General features: G+C 37.8%; 3 protein-coding genes across 12 annotated transcripts in view; 1 reads left to right on the top strand and 2 right to left on the bottom strand.

Moving 5' to 3' along the window:
- LOC310731868 (UPF0606 protein KIAA1549) overlaps positions 1 to 15,198 on the bottom strand; it is a 54,413-nt gene extending 39,215 nt beyond the window's left edge. Inside the window, exons 1-2 of one of the 7 annotated variants that reach the window (XM_083551874.1) lie at positions 14,784 to 15,198; positions 13,920 to 14,105 (exon numbers count right to left, since the gene is read on the bottom strand). In XM_083551874.1, the coding sequence (XP_083408000.1) occupies positions 13,920 to 14,034 (115 nt within the window). In that variant the 5' untranslated portion in view covers positions 14,035 to 14,105; positions 14,784 to 15,198. Of the gene's footprint in view, positions 1 to 13,919; positions 14,258 to 14,783 lie in introns of all 7 variants that reach the window. The other 6 variants (XM_083551875.1, XM_083551878.1, XM_083551876.1 and 3 more) reach the window with 6 other exon arrangements.
- The window catches only part of LOC310731884 (uncharacterized protein), a 421,718-nt gene that overhangs the window by 106,878 nt on the left and 292,172 nt on the right, over positions 1 to 22,668 (top strand). The window lies entirely within an intron of this gene.
- Positions 16,995 to 22,668, bottom strand: part of hipk2 (homeodomain interacting protein kinase 2) — a 92,622-nt gene continuing 86,948 nt past the window's right edge. For all 4 annotated transcript variants that reach the window (XM_083551884.1, XM_083551883.1, XM_083551882.1 and 1 more), the window contains exon 15: positions 16,995 to 22,593. In XM_083551884.1, the coding sequence (XP_083408010.1) occupies positions 22,129 to 22,593 (465 nt within the window). In that variant the 3' untranslated portion in view covers positions 16,995 to 22,128. The remainder of the gene's footprint in view (positions 22,594 to 22,668) is intronic.

Below are 22,668 nucleotides of genomic sequence, written 5' to 3'. Positions count from 1 at the left end.
TAATGTATATGTATAATGTATTAAAATAAACTGTATGAATCCACATCTTCTGACCAATCAAAATTGAGGATTTAATAGTGCTGTGATATGTTTTCTAGGCGCAACGAGACCAGTAAGCAGGACTTTTGTCACTTACTCTAAAATTTTTGACGATGATGATGGAGGTGAACAGTCCGTGAATCACTGTGGTATCATGTAGTCATATAGACTTCAATTTCCCAACTCAATAGAGGATTGCTGGATAAAAAGTTCCACAGACCAATATTTCTGACCAAAATACTGAATTTAGGTCTTTAAAGCATTTATCTGGGTGAGATCTTGAACAACAAAATAAAAAAACATGAAAACGCAAACACACAAGTTCTATCCAATATCCACAGTCAAACAGCGAAAGGCTTGAAGGCTCTGTGTTGTTGAGTGGAACAGGACAGATGGAGTGAGTTCACTTCACAACACTTCCGTCGGATTAAGTGCTAGGAACAAATGACACTTTCTGCGCTGAATCTAATTTGACAATGGAGGGTGTGAGTAGGGTTGCAAAATTCAGATAATTTTCAAGACTGGAAACTTTTCATGGGAATTAAAGGAATATATGGGAATTTATTTGAATAAACTGAGAATTTACTAAATTGTAAACAACCAGATTTAATGCAAGTGCAGTTGAATTTCTACCCTACACATTTATCAATCACATGCACACAGCACACTTACTTTATCAGAAATGTTCAGCCTCTTTGCAACCGTATGTGTGACAGAGTAAAAACTTTTCTGAGGAATGATTAAGAAGCTTCTAGTAAACACACTAAATACAGTGCAATAGTCCGGAAAGTGTAATAGTGTTGTGTAAAAAGCAGCGAACCAAATTATTGCTATTGATCTGAGCAGACATGACTGAGATCATGTCTGCTCCTTATCACATTGTAAAATGCTTATCCTGGATGGTGAGAGCAGGACAACTGTGAGGAACAGAAAACTGGATGATGGGAGAAAAAGAAAGCTAAAGTTAAAAAAAACAAAAAAAAAAAAAAACAGAGTGGATGCAAGTTGGGATCATCTCCAGAGCAGCACCATAGTGAGTTTGCCCCAATGCCTCTGCCTACTTCAAATGACAGGAAAGCTGCATCTGTAACAGGAGAGCCTGAAGGCTGTGCCACTCTGCAGGCTCTCAGCAAACCCAGTATCTTCAGGAAAACCACCCCCTCGCCCCCCCCTTCCCACACACTCATCGTCATCATCATTTAACTCACACCGTCATGAAAATAAAGCTATCCTTTCCAGAATTTCGAAAACCTACAAAAACATAGTAAGCGAGAATTTATTTGCATAACACTAAGTAATAATTGGCTGGTTTAGTGAGAACCTGAGCTGGAAGAGATCTGCTAATGTCCTTACATTTCGGGACCTCTCTCATCTCTTCCGCTCTGTGCTAAGTGTTTAGGATTTCCCAGAAGAGAGATCTAATGTAAAGACTGACAGATCAAGCATGACATCATCGCTTTAAAAGAATTTTAAAAGAGAGACCATCAGCATCTAGCATTTATCGACATCCCCCTTTTAATATTCCTGCTTTATACCATGGTCTGTCTGAATACTTGATTCTGATTGGAAGGTGAGCGTTCAAACTGCTGAACGCAAATAAATGCACTGACTTATTAACAACTGTAAACACAGTAACCTGCAGAAACAGAGGAAGCTGTTGTAAGCATTTCCTGAAGTAAATGGCTAATTTTACGTCTAAGAATTTTATTTGCCCTCTTCCTGAAGATGAAGATTCAGCTCAAAGGTCGCCGCTTTGACACCATAGCAAAGATCCAGTGCAAATAGCAAAAGGTGCTTGACACTCTTCGAAAAGAAAACTTCCAGAACACATTCCAGAACTATCAGGAATGCTGGGAGAGCTGTATTGGTGTGCAAGTGACTATTTTGAAGGTGATGGTGTGTAAACCTATATAAATAAAGTTTTTTCTTGTAAACAGAGCTAGTCTCGAAACATTTAGATACCTAATATCTATCTATCTATTAATCCCTATTTGGTTTTTACTCTGGGTTGCCACCAAAACCAGTATGCTGCTGTGGTTACCAAATCAATCAGTAGATGTTCCCAGGCTTGCCAGTCCAGTCAGGTTTCTGGCCTCATCTATTCAATAAAACTCAGGTTACAGCTTGGTGTGACGGCAAGATGACACAGCCACTTGGGAAAATGGCGGAGAGTACAGAATCAACCGGCAGCAGGAAAAGTGTGCATCCCAAGTCATCCAAATCAATGGGACAGAACATTTTATATTAAATGCAACAAAGCAAACTGTACCTGGAAGTTATGCAAAGCTGAGCTTGAGTGGCACGGAAGTACCACAGTGATGCACGAGCATGCAAAAAGGCTGAATTCTTTAGAAAAGTCTCTGTGGTAGATAGTTGCTGTTCATTCTGCAAACGTGGCCAAACCATTGAAATCGCTGTTTTATGATCTGCTCTTCAATCATTGGTTGGTGATCACATCTGTTTTTATTGACACTATTTGAAAGGAAAAATAAAGAAATGTTTTTTCCCCCAATGGTTTCCTGCCTAGTTTGACTTTCTCATTACTGTAATTAATCATTTGCCCATTACAGATGACTAGACAATGCAGGGCTGAGCATATTTTCTTTGGCAAATTACTTTTCCTGCTAGATTTGTTTAACAATAGAGACTATCCTATATTTTGTTGTTTGGAATAGGTAACACCCTAACAGCTCTACAGCTTCTACTTTCAGACCTATCAGTGTCAATATGAGGGAATGTGATACTTTTGGGTTGTTTATTAGTTGTACTTTGTTAGTAGTAGTTTTACTCTGCACATAATTGCCTGTTGGTTGTGTTTTGGTCCTAAGTCACTTGTCATTTCTCTTGTGGCAGCACAGATTAATAGCTCTCCTAAAAATCAAAAGCACATTGGTTGAAGGGTGTGCAATGCTGAAAACTCGCAAATCTCTTTCACTCCTTGGTCAAGAATACTGCAATGGAAAAAAAACCCCAGACCTTTGCTCAATAAATGGTTAAATATATAAATATAAGTTTTCTGCATTGAGGGTCAGTTAACAATAATACCTACCACTGTCACATTGATTATGTGTCAATTGTGAATTTGACACAAGCCTGAAGTCTCAACACTCATTTTTTGTCACCTCATGCAGGATGCATGCAGGCTTGTCTGGTTCAAATGGATCCTTCTTTGAATATCAACCGCATTCAATTCATCCAGAAATCCAGATGTAAATGTTAGCAGTGGAAGGAAAACTCCTTAAAATTACACAAAACCTTCAGAGGAACCAGCTGCAAAAGGGTACCCTTCCTCTTGTATGTAATAAAAGATGAATGGCAACACTTTTACTATTTAATACACTCACCGTAAACAGTATTACGCGTCTTTAAGAGACTGTATTGTAAATAGGAATCCCAGGATGAGCACAGGAGACTCTTTACGATAACAGCAGCAGTTTTTTGAATGAAAAATCATTTACTTAAAAAAGAGAGTAACAGATGCCATACAGGCATCATAAAGGCAGTTTAAATCGGCCAAATATTTTACTTTGATTTACTTAAGCATAAATGAACTCTTTATTCCAGTATTATAAAGTGATATCAATGTCGATTATGCCACAACCAGTTCCATGTTCAAAACAAAGCCAACAGGTCATGACTGATAAGTCAGTGTATGGATTTCTATTTGTCTGAGCCTTGTGCATTATAACATTCCATGCAAAAGCTCAGACATCAGCATAAGCACAGTGTTATCTCGGCTGCCCAGGCCTCGGCTCGCGTTGCTCTGCTTTGACTACGTTTGATTATGTGCTAAAAGAACCATTCTTATCCTTGTAGGCTGCGTGTCTTGTTTAATCTACAGGACAAATACAAAGGAAACAGAGCTCCTTTGAGGCTCCTGAGAGGAGTCAAAGATAAAAAAAAAAAAAAAAAGGCATGAAGTCGGTGCAAGTGACACTTGCCATATCAGCTCCAAATTTAGACTTCGGCAGGCACAAGGTTTTATCTGAATTCACAGTATCTAAATTCACAGAATAACAGAGCAAAGAATTACAAAGGCCACGCCAAAATAAGCTGTTAAAGAAGTACAATTCAATAATAGAGTTCAAAACAGACGGGAAAGGAACAAACAGCAGGATTAATTAGGCCCTTTTCAGTTTAATACTGCAAGCTGGACAAAAACAAAACAGCCTTTTGTAAGAGTTAGGCATTTAGACATTCAGGACACAAGTATGTTGTCAGATAAAAGCCAGTACACTTATTATTAATTGCCTGTTATATTAGTGTACCTTGAGAAACTTATTTTAAAAAAATGCATAACGTAGGTATCAGCTGTGGATCTCGTTTAATGAAGATCTTTCCATCAAAAACTAGAGTTTAAATAACTTGCAGATGTCCAAATTACTAGTTATATTTGGTAACCTCCTCAGTGAGCATTAAATGTTTTTTCAATGGTAGCATTACAAAACAATTAATAGGCATGTGACTCTAAGAGAACCAAGAGATTTGGTTTTACCAGGGTTATTACTATCCTCATGAAGTCTTTCTGGGAAAATATGAGGGGACTGTTATTACATTTCCATTTATTGGACTGACAGATTGTTTTATGCAAAGTGACATACTATTGAGACATAGTATGAAGTGAACTTGTGGTTAAAGAGATATTATAGTGGTACTTTCTGAGCCCTGGGATTAAAAACCTTAAATGATATACACCATCAACAACTTGCATTTCTCTATTTCATTTACACACAAAACACAGGGAGTGACTGAAGGTTCTAGTAAAAATGGATTTCTATTATATATAGACAATTATTGGGACATTTGTCTTTGCCAGCCATATGTGGTTCTTCCCCAATATTGTTAACACAAGGTTAAAATTGTAAAAGATGTTTTCAGAAACAATAGCAAAATAGCAAAAAACTTGCACTTTACAAGTAGACCCAAACCTCTCATGACAATGACTCTGTGTACTGTACTAAACCAGCTCTATGAAGATATAGTTTACATGGGTTGGAGCGAAAAATCTTGAGTGGCCTGCTATAGAGCTCTGACCTTAACTCTATTGAATACCTTTGGGATAAACTAAACGCTGACTGCTCTTCACCCTACAGCCGTACTAACAATTACTAACAACCTTATAGGTGAATGAGCAGAACTCTCCACAACCACACTCCAAAATCTAGTGAAACATCTTCCCAGAAGAGTGAAGGTTATTATAAGAGCAAATGGTGGCTAAATGTGGAATAAGATGTTCAAAAAGCACACACGAATCTCATGGTCAGTTGTCCACAAACTTTTGTCTATATAGTCTATTTTGACAGACTAAAACTATACATTTGTAATGAATACTGTTGAGCACAAAGGTTTGCACACCCTCCGAACATTTAATTCCAAGCTAGAGGTGTAGTGTGTTCAGTTACCTTCATGATCAACAAGCGCAGTCAAAATGTATGTAAAGATATTTATTGTTATATTGTTCAAAATGTGATATAACTGTTCTGTAATAACTTGCACATCCATTCTGCCTTCAAAAATGCTTTTAATATGATTCATATTTTCAAAAAAGAATTAACACGGTAAAGCATCTTTATAAACTCATTTTCTGTTCCTGTTGCCATTTGTTTTGGATGACTTGTTAAATAAATCCTGCCTGTCAAAATAACAATCGGTTAATGCATCAATTAGTGCATTAATGCTTCAAAATAGCCTAATTTATAGCAAGTGGGAAGTGGTTAAGATTACTTTTAATCAGAAGGTTGTACGTTCAAAACCTGGAACCACTAAGCAGGTATTACTGGGTCCTTAAGCAAGGCCCTTAACCCTCAACTGCTTATATATATGCTACAGTACATATGCTACAGAGATAATTTTAAGTTGCTGTGGTAAAAGGCATCTGCCAAAATGCTATAAATGTTAATGTATGTGTATTATTATGCTCTGTTGTTTAAAAACATCTTAAAAAAGAGTAAGCTTCAATATGACCAGTATGTAATGCAAAACAGGGTGAGGCATATTACTGCCTGTCCCTTTCTAAAATTAAGTTTATAGAGTATCTAATACCATGTTACTGGCTTTTTCAACTACAGCCTTTTCTGATTGTTTAGAATCAATCACTTCTCATGTCAAGTCACTTCTGATGCTACGAAGACAACTGGGTACAGTAAACTACCTGACTACATGCAAATAAAAGATATTTCAGGAATCTATATCTTATTCTTTAGGAGTAATTATTATTTGTTAGTGATCACTAATGAAATCCCAATATAACAGCCCCTTTAATGGCAAACAATTTTGTCCGATTTATGGCATGTTAAGAAATCCTTTCCCCATCGCCGTTCTGACTTTGTGTGTTCTCCAAAGACAAATGTTCGAAAAAGCAACATTTTCCTCAGCAACGTAAGCCTTCAGCAGCAATAGTGGCCCAATTCCAACAGCCTTTCTGTTCTTCAATGGCATTTTGTTTGCTTGTGTGGCATTGCAGCTCTGCATTTTGATGGAACTTGGCATACTGATCTGTCCCCAGGGCACAAGCCAATGAATAATGAATACTCTCACTGTCACTCCAGAGCAGATCAGGTTTCACTTTAAAAGAGACATGTGTAATTAGACAGTAAGAACCGATTTAGGTCTAAAGCCATACATTTGTGGAAGAAGACGGTGCCATACAGATCCACACACACTATATGGACAAAAATATTGGGACACCTGACAAATCTCCACAAGCTTTTTCCAAAATATAGTGAAACATCTTCCCAGAAGAACGGAGGCAATTATAACAGCAAATGGGAACTGAATGTGGAATAGGATGTTCAAAAAACACATACAAATCTTATGGTCAGGTGACCATAAACTTTTGTTCAGATAATTTATGCAATCTTTATACTGTTTGTATCGAACCATGGTGTGTTTTCCTGTCTCCGGCTGTTTGCTTCCGCAGCTGAGAACACAACAATCATACTTGCATATGCACCGGTCAGAGAGGGTCAAAGTGATGTGTCCTTCTGTGTCCAGGCAAAATTCAAATGCAATGAAAAAAGGATTTGATTCTGAAAGTGAACCATACATGCTGTGTATTTTGGTTTGGGGGCAACTAGCCTTTACTATCCAATTTACTAAAATTAAACTAAACTAAACAGACAAACAAAAAGAAAAAAAGAAAATCACCTTTAGTCATTTTTTTGTAATTTCATCATGTACCTTATATGATGAAGTATTTACCAAGCAACTATAATAAACAGACACAAACATCCATAAGTTTATGAGTGAATAAAAGGCCTAAATTATATTTTGAAATGATCTGAAAATCTTGTATGCACGTATCAAGATAAGGATTGCAATAAATGAATGACATGAATACTTCAAAAAATGACAACTTTTTAGGGTGATATAATGCAGGGAAAAGACTTGGCACACGACTGATATTTAATGTTAATAGCAGAAAAGCAGTGCCAAAAATCAGAGTGCATTAAAGAAGCTATTTGTGGTAAATTACAATTACGAGAAGAAAGATGTATAAGTGTATTTATTTTTAAATAAGGAAACAATCTGTGTAAACAAGCAAAACCCTGTTCTTTTAGCCAGTAGTGGGTGGGCCCAGCTGGTTTGATTGTAACCTCAAAATTCAGTGACTTACTCATAGGGATGGGCAATATGGCAAAAAAATAGGTTTTTTTTTCTTCAGAATGTTTGACCAATGACTGAAGTAACATTCTCTTTTATTAGCATTTTGAAAAAACATCTGGTTAAGGAACATTGTATTTTTAGTGGGCATGCCATAAATATAGGGGCAACATGGTGTAAATAAATGTAAAACAAATTTCTAGTTAAGTATCTTTGCAGGAGCTATTCTTAGCATATATTTTTTGCCATTAAAAAAATTATACCGCTAATGTAGCTAATATAGTCTCTGAATGATTCTGCCATTGGTGCAATGACAATGTATCTGATTGGATGCATGTCAACATTTTTATTAAAAATTGTGATACCTCGATTTAAGGAAAAATAAAATCATCTTAAAACATACATTTAAATTATTTGAAGAAAAAAAAAAAAAAAAAAAAAAAAAAAAAAGGAAAGGAACAGCTGTACTTAATTTTTAAGGATCTTTGTTCTGACTGACTTAAGGCCATATTTAACATAATTCATCAGTCCTGTATTCAAAGCTCAACTTATTTTGGAAAAAAGAACAAAAGTAACAAAAACAAGCTTTTCATAAGGTATGCTGACTCCTCCCGTGCCAGGGGAAGTGTGGCATCTTCTGCAGCTCAGCTCCATCACCTCTACCCATTGCACTCTGGGAATTCAATCACTGCTGCTAAAATTGACCTAAAGAGTCTTTTGAAACCTTCAGACAGAAATGTGAGCAGAAGCTGGAAACACTGAGCTCTTTCTGCTATTATATGTTAATGTCTGGTTCATTCTCGCTCTTTCTCCAGAAGACAACCATCTTTGATTTTAATTAGCAGACAGACAGTGAGGACCTATGCATGAAGTCTAATTATACACGTGCCTGCTTTGATTTTGAATGTGGAAGCGGAACTGTCACTGCTAACACATTTTAATGTGATCTCTGCTCCATTCCTGCAATAACATGAGACAGATGTTTTAAATGGCAGTTAATGAGGTCTGATGGGAGCTAAAATCATCAGTGAATGTCACTGTGAAATTAGATGAGTGAATGATAAGACATGGTTTAGAGGTAAGCTAGGGAGTAGTGCTCACTTTCAAAAAACATTCTTTCTCTGAGATGGTGTGAGTTATCAAGGAAATCCTTTAACATTAATTCACAGTCAGAGCTGCTGGACACACTCACTCATACACACTTGCCGGTTCAGATACGCGTCGTGCCTGAAAAGGTACAAAGTTCTGCTCCCAAATTTCTGGCATGATTAAACACAGAGCTTAACGCAGCATAACAAAGGCTACGAGACCTTGTCTTTGCAGATGCTAAGGTTACCACACATAATAAGCAAGCTTACAGGCTGGTGTTTGTGTGCTAAAGGTGAAATGTTTTGCTTATCAAGTTCTCTTAATACTCCATAACTGACAATTTAAAGCACACAAGTAAGTATTTGTAATACAAACATATTCTAATAGTTCTTGGACACCTGACCATAAGATTCGTATGTGTTTTTTTTAAACATCCCATTTGACATTTTGTCCCCATTGGCTTACATAATAATTGAGTTCAGAGCTCTATACTGTAGCAGACCACTCAAGATCCATTCCAACCCCTGTAATCCATATCTTCATAGAGCTGGCTTTGTGTACAGCATTGTCATGCTGGAATAGGTTTGAGTCTACTAGTTCAAGTGTATGGAAAATATAAAGCTATCACACCTAAAGACATCCTATACAATTTAGTGTGCCCAACTTTGTGGTAACACAGGGTATCTGCAGTCCAATATATGACTTTTTAAGACCCTTGAAAGACTATTATGAATGTAATTTAAGACCTATATCACAACACCAAAAACACACACACACACACACACACACACACACACACACACACACACACACACACACACGTTGTTAGCAACTGGCCTTAACCAAGCCCTAAATTCATTTTATGGAAGCCAAGTATCACTAGACTTGCAGTTGGAAAAATAAAATCTGTTTTACATCTGTGGTAAGATCCAGGAAAGGTTTGTGCCAATAACAAAAAGCTGATTGGCTGTTGCATGTTGGTCTCATTGGTAGTCGTAAGACAGATTTATATTTGGACTAGCAAAAGAAAGAACACCACAAAAACAAACAAACAAAAAAACCCATTTTGAAGTGTTAAAGGGAGCATTTAAATTAATTGCTATTGATTATTTTAGTAATAGTGTATTCTAATGATTATTTCATCGATTCATTGTTATCGGATATGAAGTACTTTTTCTTTATTAAAGAGCAATACTAAATGACTAAAAGAAAATAAGACGGGTCTCTTAAAACCAACAAGTAATTTGTTTCTCTGTTTAAAAAAAAATTTCAATTTTTATTGCTAAAATTACAAGAATATCAGTAAAAAGTAAACACATTTAGTGCATTTAATTGCCATAATACATCAAAATACAAGTACTTAAACTATTCGTTTAATTAAACTAATAATTATTTTCACTCATATTTATTTATTAAATCTCGCACAGAATCGCGATAAGGTTTCTTGTCTCCGGAAAAGCTTCTTGAAATTTTTCACAAACTAAATCACTGTATTTATCGGCAGGTTTAAAAACGTGCTCCACTACTCTGCTCTATACGGCCATTATGGTGGGACATTTTGAACGCACTGTTATAAATAAAAATATAAAAATATATTTCAAATTCCTTTTAAAACGGTAACCGCAATGTACGGTGTTTTTTTGTTTTGCGTTAAAATTATCCCAAACTTTGGAAACATCTTTTGTCCTTATAGTGTTTTTTTCTACTAAAAGATTTTTAGACATCACAGCTGAGTAATACCAAAAATTCCTGACAATTCAGGAAAAAAACTTGAACTCTGATAGGAGCGCATGACCTCTGATACCTCTGTCAGTTATTATTAGGTACATAATAATTCGCACACTTCCCCAGTCCATACTCAGTCAGAAGAACTTTGTATTGCTTTCTCTAAAGAGACGAATGAACCCAAGGCATTCCAGCAAAAATAGACGTAAATCCTATAACATACTAAAGCCACAGGGTTGATTTTCTTTAATAATATGTAGTGTTGTCTGAATTGAAATCTCAAAATAAAGTACAATTTTCCACAGTTTAACAAAACTACTACTTTTGCAGGCACCAGCTGTATTTTAAGCTCAGACACGATAGAATCGGGCCACATTCGAAGTTGATAAATTGAAGGGTATAAAACACACACACACACACACACACACACACACACACACACACACACACACACACACACACACAATCCAATCCGTACATCACACAAATCATTCATAGGAACTTCAACATCAAAAAGTTGAACCTAACCAGAATGCTGTTTATATTCGCACAGAAATTGTTAAAAGGTTGTGGGTTTAACCGCTTAATTGAATCGTTAATGTGGGGCGTATTTTGACGTATTTCATGGATTCCTTTGGATCTCTTTGTGGTAACGATTTTAAATGTTCCCTTATAGATCTGTTTTTAACAGATCTTTCGCATACTCCTGCAAATAAATGCAAAGATCACACCATCTCTGCATTTTAAAGAAGCAGCTTGTAGGAAACACTCTTTGCAAATGGTTCCACACCAACTCTGTTTAAAATAGCACAAACTGAAACCCCAGCTACTGTCAGACCCTTAAGCAAGACACTTAACCTTCAACTGCTCAGCTTGAGGCTTACAGTAAATCATAAGGCACTTTAGGTAATAAATATAATAACACCATGCTGCTCTTGATTTCACTTTTCTGATTGGTCAGAAAGTATCGATTCTAGAATTTATAACTGCAGTTCTGACTGCCGTTTCAGCCGAAAGGTGAATCACAGGTGTATATTAACTTGCTTGTTTTATTATGTACTTGTTTGGATAGTACCAATTAACACAGCAAATTGTTAATAAGATTCTTTGTGAGCTTATTTTTTGTTTTGTTTTTTGGAAGGAGTTTCCAGTGTAACAGCCCGATGTAACCCTGTAACTTTCTGATGTTCAAGCTACATTCAGGAACATAAATATATATATTTTTTTAAAGTAAAATACTGTAAAATACTGGACAAAAATATTAGGACACCTGCTATATGTCGTTCTTCCCCAAATTACGAGGCTTGCAATTGTATCAGATGTCTTTGGATGTGGTAGCATAACATTTTCTCTCATTTTAACTAGAAGACCAGCATTACAATGCTCCTGTGAGCACAGCCAGCTCCATGAACATATGGTTTATACGGGTTGAAGTCAAAGATCTTGAGTGGCCTGCTATAGAGCTCTAACCATAATCCTACTTACCATCTCTGAGCTGAACGGTAACACTGAGCGCACTCCAGACCTCCTCATCCTACATGAGTTTATTGAAACCACTGTTGCTGAATGAGCACAAATCTCCATAAGCACACTCTAAAAACGAGTGGAACACCTTTGCCAGAACAGTGGGAAATGGGGACTAAATATGAAATGAGATGTACAAACTTTTGGCCATTTATTGTTCTGCAGGACCTGCTTTTACTGTAAACTAATCAACATTTCAACAGAGTAATTCCAATTATTCTATTGTTTCCATCAGCATCTGCATCTGAATATTGTTTGTACTGCCTGTATCTAGTTAAAGTATTTGTACATTTATAGCTTTTCTTTGCACAATGCTGCATATGTTGCATTCTAATTATGAGCTGCTTTCCTTTATGATTTTGACCTACTTAGACTGTGTTTTGACCTTGGGAGATGGATTTGCATATGGTAACACTTAGCGTCAAATCTCTGACCCCTGCCGTGAATTGAGACAATATGATTTTGCGATGGACCTGCTTTACCTGCAAAACATGCAAACGTCAAGATCTGTCAAAAACCTGCACATGGTATCTGCCAACTACCACAAACTATTCCGACCCGTTAAGGATGAGGGTGTGCTGCAAAGTAGAAGGCAACAAAGAGCGCACCACAAGCTGAACGACTTCTTTAAACCGCGGCCAATAACAAATTCATCCATAAAAGTTCAGTCAGTCACTTAATAAAAGAACAGAGAGGCAGACATATGGCATTGAATCTGACATGTTTTGAAAGTGAGAGCAGATGGCTTGTCTTATCCTGCCAAACTCTTCCCAACTTAATAAAACATCACTATTACCAGGGTATATCATTTAATCCTGTCAAACAGATGACAACAAAAGGAATAGAGTACACTCGATAAAATAGAAGCCATTGTTCCGAAAAACATGTACGTTTGCCTAACTTAGATTAGACTTCAAATAGATTCCATTAGATTAGAATAATTAAGAGAATTTACAGATGTTATACGGGTATCAGGTTTTCTACGACAATCGCAAAGTACCCATAAAGCAAGCGCCTTAACAGGAAGGAGGAAGCATTAAAAAGTCTACAATGATACAAAAACAATTCCTACTGGGAAACCAAGAAACGATCTGCACTTAGACTGCACTTAGGCACAGCTCCTAATTTTCATCATGAGGTTATTAATCTTAACGTCACCCCCCAAACCCTCTCGGCAGTGAGAACGACCCTCAGAATAAAGCTCCACAGTGTCGTCCAGAGACAAAGCCCCAGCAGAAAAGGAAACACCTGACAGAAAGAAACATTAAATAGTAATCCTTAGAATTAACGAATTAACCCTGCTTCATCTCTAGCTAAAGTGAACAGTGCTTTAGACTTTCAGTCCGTTCAGTTTGCGTATCTGTACACTCTGCTCGAACACGTTTGGTTTTTAAAGATTCATCTCAGACATCACTACCTAGCCTAGCCAAGACTCTGGCATAACTCAACACAACTTCTTTAAACCTTGAGGCCAGCATTTTTGCTGTCTGTACTTATTATGTTTAAAATGGCATGTATGTAGCTTCAAAAATGTGGGTGGGGCTTAGGGAACATGGGTGAAGAAAGGGGTGGGGCTTTGAGGAAATAGAAGAGAAAGCGTGTGGGAACTTCAAGACCAATTGTGGGAATTGAGACTAGGCTGAGTCAAGCAAAAATACCTCAAAAACTCCTACTTACTTTACTTTTGAGACCAAATCTATGCTAATAATGCCTAATGCCCTAATCTATTTAATGCTACTGTCACTGGGGTAACAATGTCCAACGATGACGTCATTGCACGCCTAACTTCTGCAAAATACAGCACCAGTTCTTGCAGCATGAACATGTTGAATGTGTTTCGGAGTATGGGGGGGGGGTTATTTTTTTTTTCTTTTTGACATCATTGCTGCTGCAGTTTCAGTGCAAAGCGGTCACACGTCTTTATCCAAAATGCAACTTACCTTGAGCTGGGAGATCTGAGATCGCCATGGAGACCAGCGTTATCAAGCACAGAGAGAGCACGCGCCATCGTCGGCTCTGCGCCGTCAGAGCAGCTGCACGCGTCACAGCCTCCATTCAGACCCACTCATGTTTTTTTCAGGCGATTGGAGAAGAAGCGTTGGTGCACCGTGCACGAGGAAAATCTGCTGCAAAAAAAATCAATAAATAAGCACACACGCAAAAAAAAAAAGGAAAAAAAAGAATGCACGCCCCAACAAAGCGCGCGAGCGGCGCTGAATGGAGAATCCTGAGTCTCGGGTGTAGGTGTGCGCGCGCGGTCTTTTGTTTCTCTTTTCCGCTACAAAACAGAAAAAAGAAAAAAAGAAACACTCAGCATTTTCATTAAACCCCCAAATCGCGTCGATCAGGAAATCACACCCCGAACCAATGTGATGCTACACCCAGGCTACAGGTCAGAATCAGGAGCTGAATATTGCATGAACCTCCGTATTAAGGAGCTCTGAGCCATTCTTCTTATTCATGCAACATTTGTTGTGCAACTACATAAGAAATCTGGGCATCTGTCTAAATTTGTGAGCAATAACAACACCACATAAGCTTACTATTTAGTGCAAAGCTATAAAAAAAAGTGCTCGAGACCCTGACAGCAATAATCACGGGAGTATATTGTCTTGTCACGTGACCCCAGATAAACTAGGTATTGTCGGTACTGACCAACATAAAATAAAACTTGTGCATGTATTCGTGCTAGCTCACATTAATTGCATGCATGCATGCTAGCTTTGTGCAAAAGGAAATTTCGCTAACTGCCACACACACACACACACACTGTAAAGCCTAGGATTAAATCACACGAGCCTTACCTTAAAGGCGCCTAGTTCATGTAAAATTTTATACCCAATTGCAAATCAGGTGCAAACAAAAGTTTTTTTCCCCATGACATCCAGACATAACGGGCTATTTTTCATGGATTAGGTGCCTGATTCCTCTGCGCCGACAAAGCATCCTTCCCTCCTCCAATAGAGCCACTCATACACGGCGCAATACTAACCCCGCCTCAACTTTGTCCTTATTTGGGCATGTAGTCCAAAGAGCTTGGTTTTTATTGGCTGTGAGAGCTGTCCATCAAAAACAAGGTTAGGTTGACTTTCCTTCTGGCGTCTGTGGTTTCACGGCAACGCCGATGTTAGGTGATAGTTTCCCGGACAAGATAAAGCACCTAAATGAGTTTTGTAGGGTGTTGAATTGTCTAGACAGGCGACAAGAGAAAGGATTAGTGAAATAAAACATTTTGCAAGTTAAGAATTGAGAGAGCGGTGTCATTTCTACTACATGGGACTATGTAGGAAAATAGACACATAATATATTAGCTCACATCGCCCCCTTTTGGTGATGGAGGTAAGGGCAACATATATTATATGTTAATGAAAGGGCATAATTTATTTATTCTCACTATGATGAAATGGATTGCAAAGGATTTCGCTGACTTGAATTCAAGTTATGAATTTTATTCATGCATATAGGACGCTCAATTTAAGCATAATTATAGGTAGAGAAGTGCAAACACCTAATTCATTCATTCATTCATTTTTATCCATCTATCCATCCATCTATCTATCCATCCATCCATCTATCCATCCATTAATCCTTTGCCCAAGATTGCAATGAGACTGGAGTCTGTCCCAGAGTCACAGAGCACATGTTGGACGGGATACCAGTTCATCACAGGGCACCGGAGACAGATGTGTGGTCCCAAATGGATGAACAGATTTGAAACCCCAAGCCAGGTTGCGTATGTCTGTCGGTTTTGTCCCGCTGACTAACTAATGACTGCAGTCTAGCAATTCAGAAAGCACTCCATAATGCAAGAGCTGAATCAAAAAGCCTCCTATACCCGTAGGCGTGCATTGCACAATTCTTAAAATGAACAAATCATAAGGCTCTTTATCTCTTGATCTACTGTAAACGTGTATGTGGTGAATCATATTTCATCATATCAAAGCACAGTGGACAGGATATTCCTCAGGATCTCTATTGGCATAATATTTCATTATTGCCCAAAGTCAAATTGTAAATAGATCACGTGACCTTGTAGTGTTGCACAGACTCAAGCATGCACCCATCCTTTCCACAAATTAATTGAATATTTGTGATGGAAGAAAAGCGTTCCTTTTTGTAATTAGGGGCTGGACCACTGAGCCCACTACTAGGCTACCAGATCATCTCATGTTGTCTCATCTTCTATGTACAGTATGTTTAAAGATCTCTACGTAATTTTAAATGATGTATAACTGTGAAGGCCATTCCAAATGACTTTCTAGAAATAGTTTGTGGTGGACTTTAAGATATGTTTTACCCAATGTCTTTCTAAACCATTCTTTTCGACAATGCTGTTTTTTTTTTTCTTTATTTCCTTTTTAGTGTGACCAAATAATATTTTTATTCATTAGATTTTAAAAATACCTCTGGCTCTAGATGTTGTTCTAAATATTTCAGAGATGAACATTTGTGATGAGGTTGCAGGTAAGGTTTTTCTCTGATGATCCTTCATGCAGATCATGTTTGTGCATGCAACTCTGCTCAGTAGAACAATGCACCTCCCCTCATGTGCCCGCGAAACCTTTACGGAGAGCTTTAGTGTCATTCGGGAATTTGGAAAGATGTGAAGGAGCTTGTGGCTGTCAACTATCTAGCAGCCAGAATGATTCAGTGAAAGAAAATTCGTATTTATAGTAACTTATTCACCTTAAAATTAACCTAAACTGCTGCACAGAAAAATCTGTCATTTTTTTGTTTTGCTGGAAACACATAAATATGTTAAAAACATTACTCAATGATCATATTTATAGCTAAGTCTATATTGTTATATGTTTGTAACAGCAAGGCAAGAACAATTTTTAGCTAGTTGCGTAATTCTCAATAGCAGAGCGTTTCAAACCTGCGGAAATCAATAACACGTATTACCTATAGGAACTTTTGTGTCTGAATGTAATAAGGCATAAAATAGTTATACAGTGGATAGAAGTCAGATAAGATATAAAAGTGAAGCAAGAAACTATCATGAGATGAGCAGATTAATGCTGTGACAGTTTAATGTAAATCCAAGACAAAGTGTGATTACAATTCTACACATATACAATATGCATATGTGAGCATACAAATTCTCATTATTAACTCGATTCACCTTGGAGACCGAAAAAATGATCAAAAGTAACAGTGAATAACAAGCTATAACATAGTTCACCACAATGCGAGCCCCTTCTCACCCTACAGTTAGTAAATAGAACAATTAAAATAACTATATTCTTCTATAACCCAGATGTTTTGTTAAAATCCTCCATAAAATTTACACTGCTATCGTTAGTTGTCGAAGCCTAATATAAACTCACTCAAATTTTTCTACAACGAAAATTAAGAGAAGCACACAACATCGTAATGGTAACACAAGCGCTTTAGTTAGCAACTACTCAACGTTTTTTTGTGGAGTTAAAAATCATTCTTCTTATCATTATTAGATTCGATTTGAACATTCTATAAAGCCAGTAAAATATCCATTCTCATAACATACTCAATAATATTAGTCTAAGGTACAGGGTACACATAGCGCTACATTAACAGATTGAAATAATGCGACTTCACACTTCTTCAAAATCTCCGAATAAAGAAAGCTAAATTAAAAAAAAGAAGAAAACATGAACAAAAAAACATACTTGGAAAAATACTGCAGCACACCATAGCTTGGACAACAGCTAATGAGAAACACTATTGAGAAACCCTACAGCAACAGACACAAAAGTCAGGGTCAGGGTGCGACGCTTTCTTAGGTCTTGAGAGGTTATAGAAAAATATTTCGTTTACATTTTAACATGTTTCTTGTTGCTGTGCAAGTAGAAAAAAGTTCATATAATCAGTAGCTGCACTAACGGCTACAGTGCATCACAGCTACATAACAAATTACTGTGGTGACTTGTGATGAATTGTCGTTTAGTCAGGTTTGAATCTGACAGATTGGTGTTTGATCAAGTGCGTCTGCAGCACCTTCTACATGGAGAACAGGGTATACTGTCGCTAGTACACCTTTACCCTTGCATTAAGTAATGCAAGATCTTTTTAAGAGGTGTTCAGAAAGGGTTAAGTCTGTTCATGTGTTTACTTGACTTTTAAAAACAAGACCCCATACATTAGAGCTTTAACAGGGTTTCAATTACTGACTCTTTTTTCGTTTTGGTTCTAAAAAAGTATGGAGAATACTTGGCCATTTCTATATTTTGGCCTCTTAGCACTTTTGCACATGCAGATTATGGACTACATCAATGAACCCGTGATCATTCTGTTTAAACCCACACCATGAAAAGAAAAAATCGAAACACTTATCAGGATGGCTTTAATATTTTTAAAGTGATGTCACTGTGTCAATGAAAGGAAGCGATAAAACACCTGTCAGCTCCGATGTTGTTCAACAGTGTGTGCTTCACAAAGCGCTCCTCTATTTGATTCAATTATTCAGGGTAATCAACAACATTTTCTCTTGTCAGGAAAAAAAAAAACGCTTCAAAGAGTTAGCTAGGAGGACATCTGGTGCTGAAAATGTCTTCCGAACTGAAGGGAAAACCGAGGACTTTTACAGACTGAATTACTATGGAGAGAAAAAAAAAAAAAAAAAAAAAGAAAGAAAGAAAGGACAAAAAGGAGTCAATTTTAGTTGCTTAAAGCTTCGAGTTCATAGTTTGAAAGGCAGTGTTTTGACACGTGGATGAATTTCCAGGAGGCGACCATAGTTCATAGTTAAAAACCCTTTTTTTTTTTTTTGGAAATTGTTACATATATAAAAGATGGTTGCTTTTCAGACATTTTGGTAACAGTGCGATTACTAGATCTGGATCTGTCCTGCACCCGTCAAATCAAAGGCTTTACAGCTTATCTTATTTTAGTTTAAATTAAAAAAAAAATGTGAATAAAATTTTTTGTGGATGTTAATGTTAACCAAGTTGATTTAACGAGACATATTGCATCCTTTTTTTTCTAGGAAAATTTAACATTTACAGTAAAAAGATGGCACTGTTTCGATCAACAAATTATTATTTTTTTTATATATAGATAGATATGAGATGTTTTAATCTCACTTTGTACATTCATTTTGTGCTAGTGACCCTAATTGGTATCTCATTCGGGTCACTATGGAGTACTGCTTTATTTTTGTTAGAATGATTCACATACTCACTTCACATTAGTAAAGCTGAAGTACTTGTAATTAAAATGTATACAAGAAACTTAAGTGGCATTACGTTCTAATAGTAATCCAATATTGAAACAATTTACAAAATGGAAATTCAAACAAAAAAGCACTGAGTTGCTTGGGACAGCATGCACAGCTGGGCTAATGGTGATATTGCATGAATTATGTATAATCATGATATGTTGTAGGGTTGAACATTTCTTTGTCTGTCAGTCATCTCAGCTACTCTGATGGACAATTCTGTGCCTCATCCACACACAGGATTTCTTTGGTGGGAAGAACTACAAGTGTGAAATGCTGAGCTGCCTTGTGCTCAGAAAGGCAAACCTACACAAAGACAGGACCGGAGACTACAGACAAGACAACGCTTTCTAATATGGAATGTTAGATGTATTTTTAATAAGACAGGAACCTCTTTGTCTCAATGTCCTTGGGCCAGCGAGCTCGTATAAGGACCTAAACAACTTGCATCATTCAGATCGAAATTAATAAAACTCGACTAAAATAAAACCAAATAAGCTCATGAATTACAAAAGTATTTGGGTTAAAGGTGTTCCAACCAAAACCAACACTTTTGATTACTAGATGCCCCTAAGAATATTTAGCATGATTACATATTAACCACCATATTGCCCACCAATCGTAAAAATAAAAACGAGCCTAAATGTGTCTATTTGTAGCATAGTCTGGTAATAAAAGAACTATAACCAAGGTAAAACCACTTTAAATGGCATTGGCATGAGAGAGGAGAATCGGATGCGCTCAGAAAATCACATGCATGAGCCCTCGTCATCATGTCAAATCACTCATCAAATCACTGGTGAAAACACAAGCCGACTTTAACAAAAAATAAAAAATAAATAAAAAAATCAAGGTTGGCCCACACTTTTTTCCCCATATCAGCTATCCGTTTCTCTTAAAGGCCGATCCAGCACAAGATCTTCCGTTAATTACGACAAAGAGCAACAACAAATGTCTGCAACGCAATCCCTACTGTGACCGGCTTTGGGTTCCTGCTGAGAACCGCAGCCTTCAAAGCACACAAAAACCAGCACAGATCTCCCCGACAACCCTTCGGATCAGAAGGCAGTGTGTTTTCATGCGGTGCCTCAAGTCGTGCAGATTCTTCCCTGTCCTACCGACATGCTCAAAGCCAACATGCTTTTCTCATTAAAGATGTGGAATTTAGTCTCGCTCACTCCTCCCTTCAAATCCCATCCGAAAATCCATCCAGTGCCATCTTTTAGCACCTTAATCGGTCCTGTCCCTACCTCGACCCACTCGCTCTCCCACACATGTTTACTGTTTCAACATCGTTTCTGCACTGGGCTTACTGGGGGCCGCTCAAACACCGTTCACTCCTCAAACACACTCCTGCTCTTCTGACCCCTGTCCAGAAAACCCTCCCTGATGTGCAGCAACTGGACATCATCAGCAAATAATACACTTTGACCTTAAGCTCAGTTTTATGACCATCAAGCGAATGCATTAGCACAGGTTTTCAAATGAATCACGTGTAGTGCTTCGCTTCCACCATTTTACATCAATCACGCGTGACAACAAAACAAACACAAAGCTCAGTGCCACTGAATAGGTTCCTAAGACAAACAGCTACGCTATACAATAAAACATACTATACATCATACAGTAACAAAATGTTACTAATCTTCACCGAAATGACAACTTTGGTTCATTACTCCAAGAAAGTATCTTGGTCTAAATGTTAAATAAGCTCATGCATGCTGAAACAAAAAGCACTGTTGTACGAAATGGAGGTGTGTGAATAATAATAACCTAGTTCATTACATTTAGGACTATGCTTACACCCGGAAGTTAAACACAAAACATCTCAGACAAAAGATGTCCAACCCAGAAGCCAACGTTCAAACTAGTTCCTGTTGGTTCTAAAAAGGTTTTCCAGCCAAGTAAACGGTTGTAATATGTGTAAGGCACTACGAGGGAACGATGATTCAAACCTAAGACCGTGGAGGAATATATCGCACAAAGGTGCAGAGGAAGGTGTTCCACGCACAGGGCCAACAGCAGCACACACGTGCACAGACTATTATGTTATACATGCTAATGTTATTACAACAACGTTGTGCAATCACATTTAAAGAGGAGGAAATAGGAAAAAAAAATTCTATTGGCATTAAAAAGAAAAATTCTTCATAAAATTAGCATGTGAAGTTTGCTACATTCTAAAAAAAAGGTGGTGGTGGTGGGGGGGGGGGCCTAAATGTCCTACTGTATGACAAAACTTATTTTCTTTTCTAAATGTAAAACACAAAAAGAGAGAAAAAAAATTCTATAAATACACTAGAAAGTCTTTTGTCTTTTTTTCCTTATATTTCCAAAAGACTCCTCCGGCTGTTGATAGGAGAGGACGGGGGAGTACTGTGCGTGCAGCACCCCTTGGAAATGGTTAAGACAGTTCAAGGCCATCGTTATATTTTTTTTCTTTGTAGAGCAGCAGATATCCGTATTTCACCTTATGTATAACGTTCAGATCCACCATGTGACCTCAGCTCAACAGTCAGTGAAAGAAAATGAAAAGAACAAAACAAAACAAATCAACAAATGGGCTAATAAAACTCCCAGTCTCTCCCAAAATGCCAACAGACATGACCATGCTTGAAAAGAAATTCAATGCAAATACATATACGATTTTCATATTGCAAATATCGGAAAAAAAAAAAAAAAAAAAAAACAGGACTGGCCCTTTAAAAAAAAAAAAAGAAAACCAAACTCATATGCAAAAAAGAGAGAAAACTCCTTTCAAACTCATTCCTTGCCTCCGATAGTATTCTTTGTTTGTACATCATCGTCTTTACTGTCTTCAAGTTTAAGCGTGACTTGGACCGGAAAAGGTTTTGGGGTCTGTTAAGCTCAGGCATGTTTTACTGACTCTTTGTCTTTAGTGGGGAGAGGATGGGAAGCAGCGTTGGATTTCAGCTCCAGTGTTTTCGGGTCTAGAGATACGGGTATTGGTTCATCTTGGTGGGGCTCAAAGGGTATCCAGTGTAGACAGTGGAGGCGGGCGAGGCGCTGATGTATGTTTGGTGGGCAAACTGGGGCTGGTACTGGCCGTGGTGCAGCGTTGGGGATGGCAGCACACGGTGGCCCATGCTGACAGGAACCTGGTGCACAATGCTCGGTGGGTAGCCAGCGTGTTGGACCGCATGGTGCGCTGAACCTTGTGATGCCACCAGATGTGCCACGGTGCCAGTGGATCCCAGGGCAGCGGGGGCGGTGTACGTGTAAAGGTGGGGTTGGCCAGATAAATGAGTGGCAGCTAGGTGGGGGTGCACGTTTGCGCTGTGGGAAGGACTGTTGTGGTGAAAGGAATATGGAGCCTGAGCAGCCATTGTGGGTGTGATATAGGCTTGCTGTCTCCTGGGCCCTCCATTTCTCTCTATCGCCATGTGCTGCTGAGCCTGCAAAAGAACATGCAGCGTAATTTATCTTGTTTTTTATTTTGTTTAGCTCATCATACTATTTGCACAGGTTTT

This window comes from Silurus aristotelis (genome assembly GCF_946808225.1).
Source record: "Silurus aristotelis genome assembly, chromosome: 10".
In the NCBI taxonomy this organism is placed as follows: Eukaryota; Metazoa; Chordata; class Actinopteri; order Siluriformes; family Siluridae; genus Silurus; species Silurus aristotelis.
This window is presented reverse-complemented; position numbering and strand designations above follow the sequence as displayed.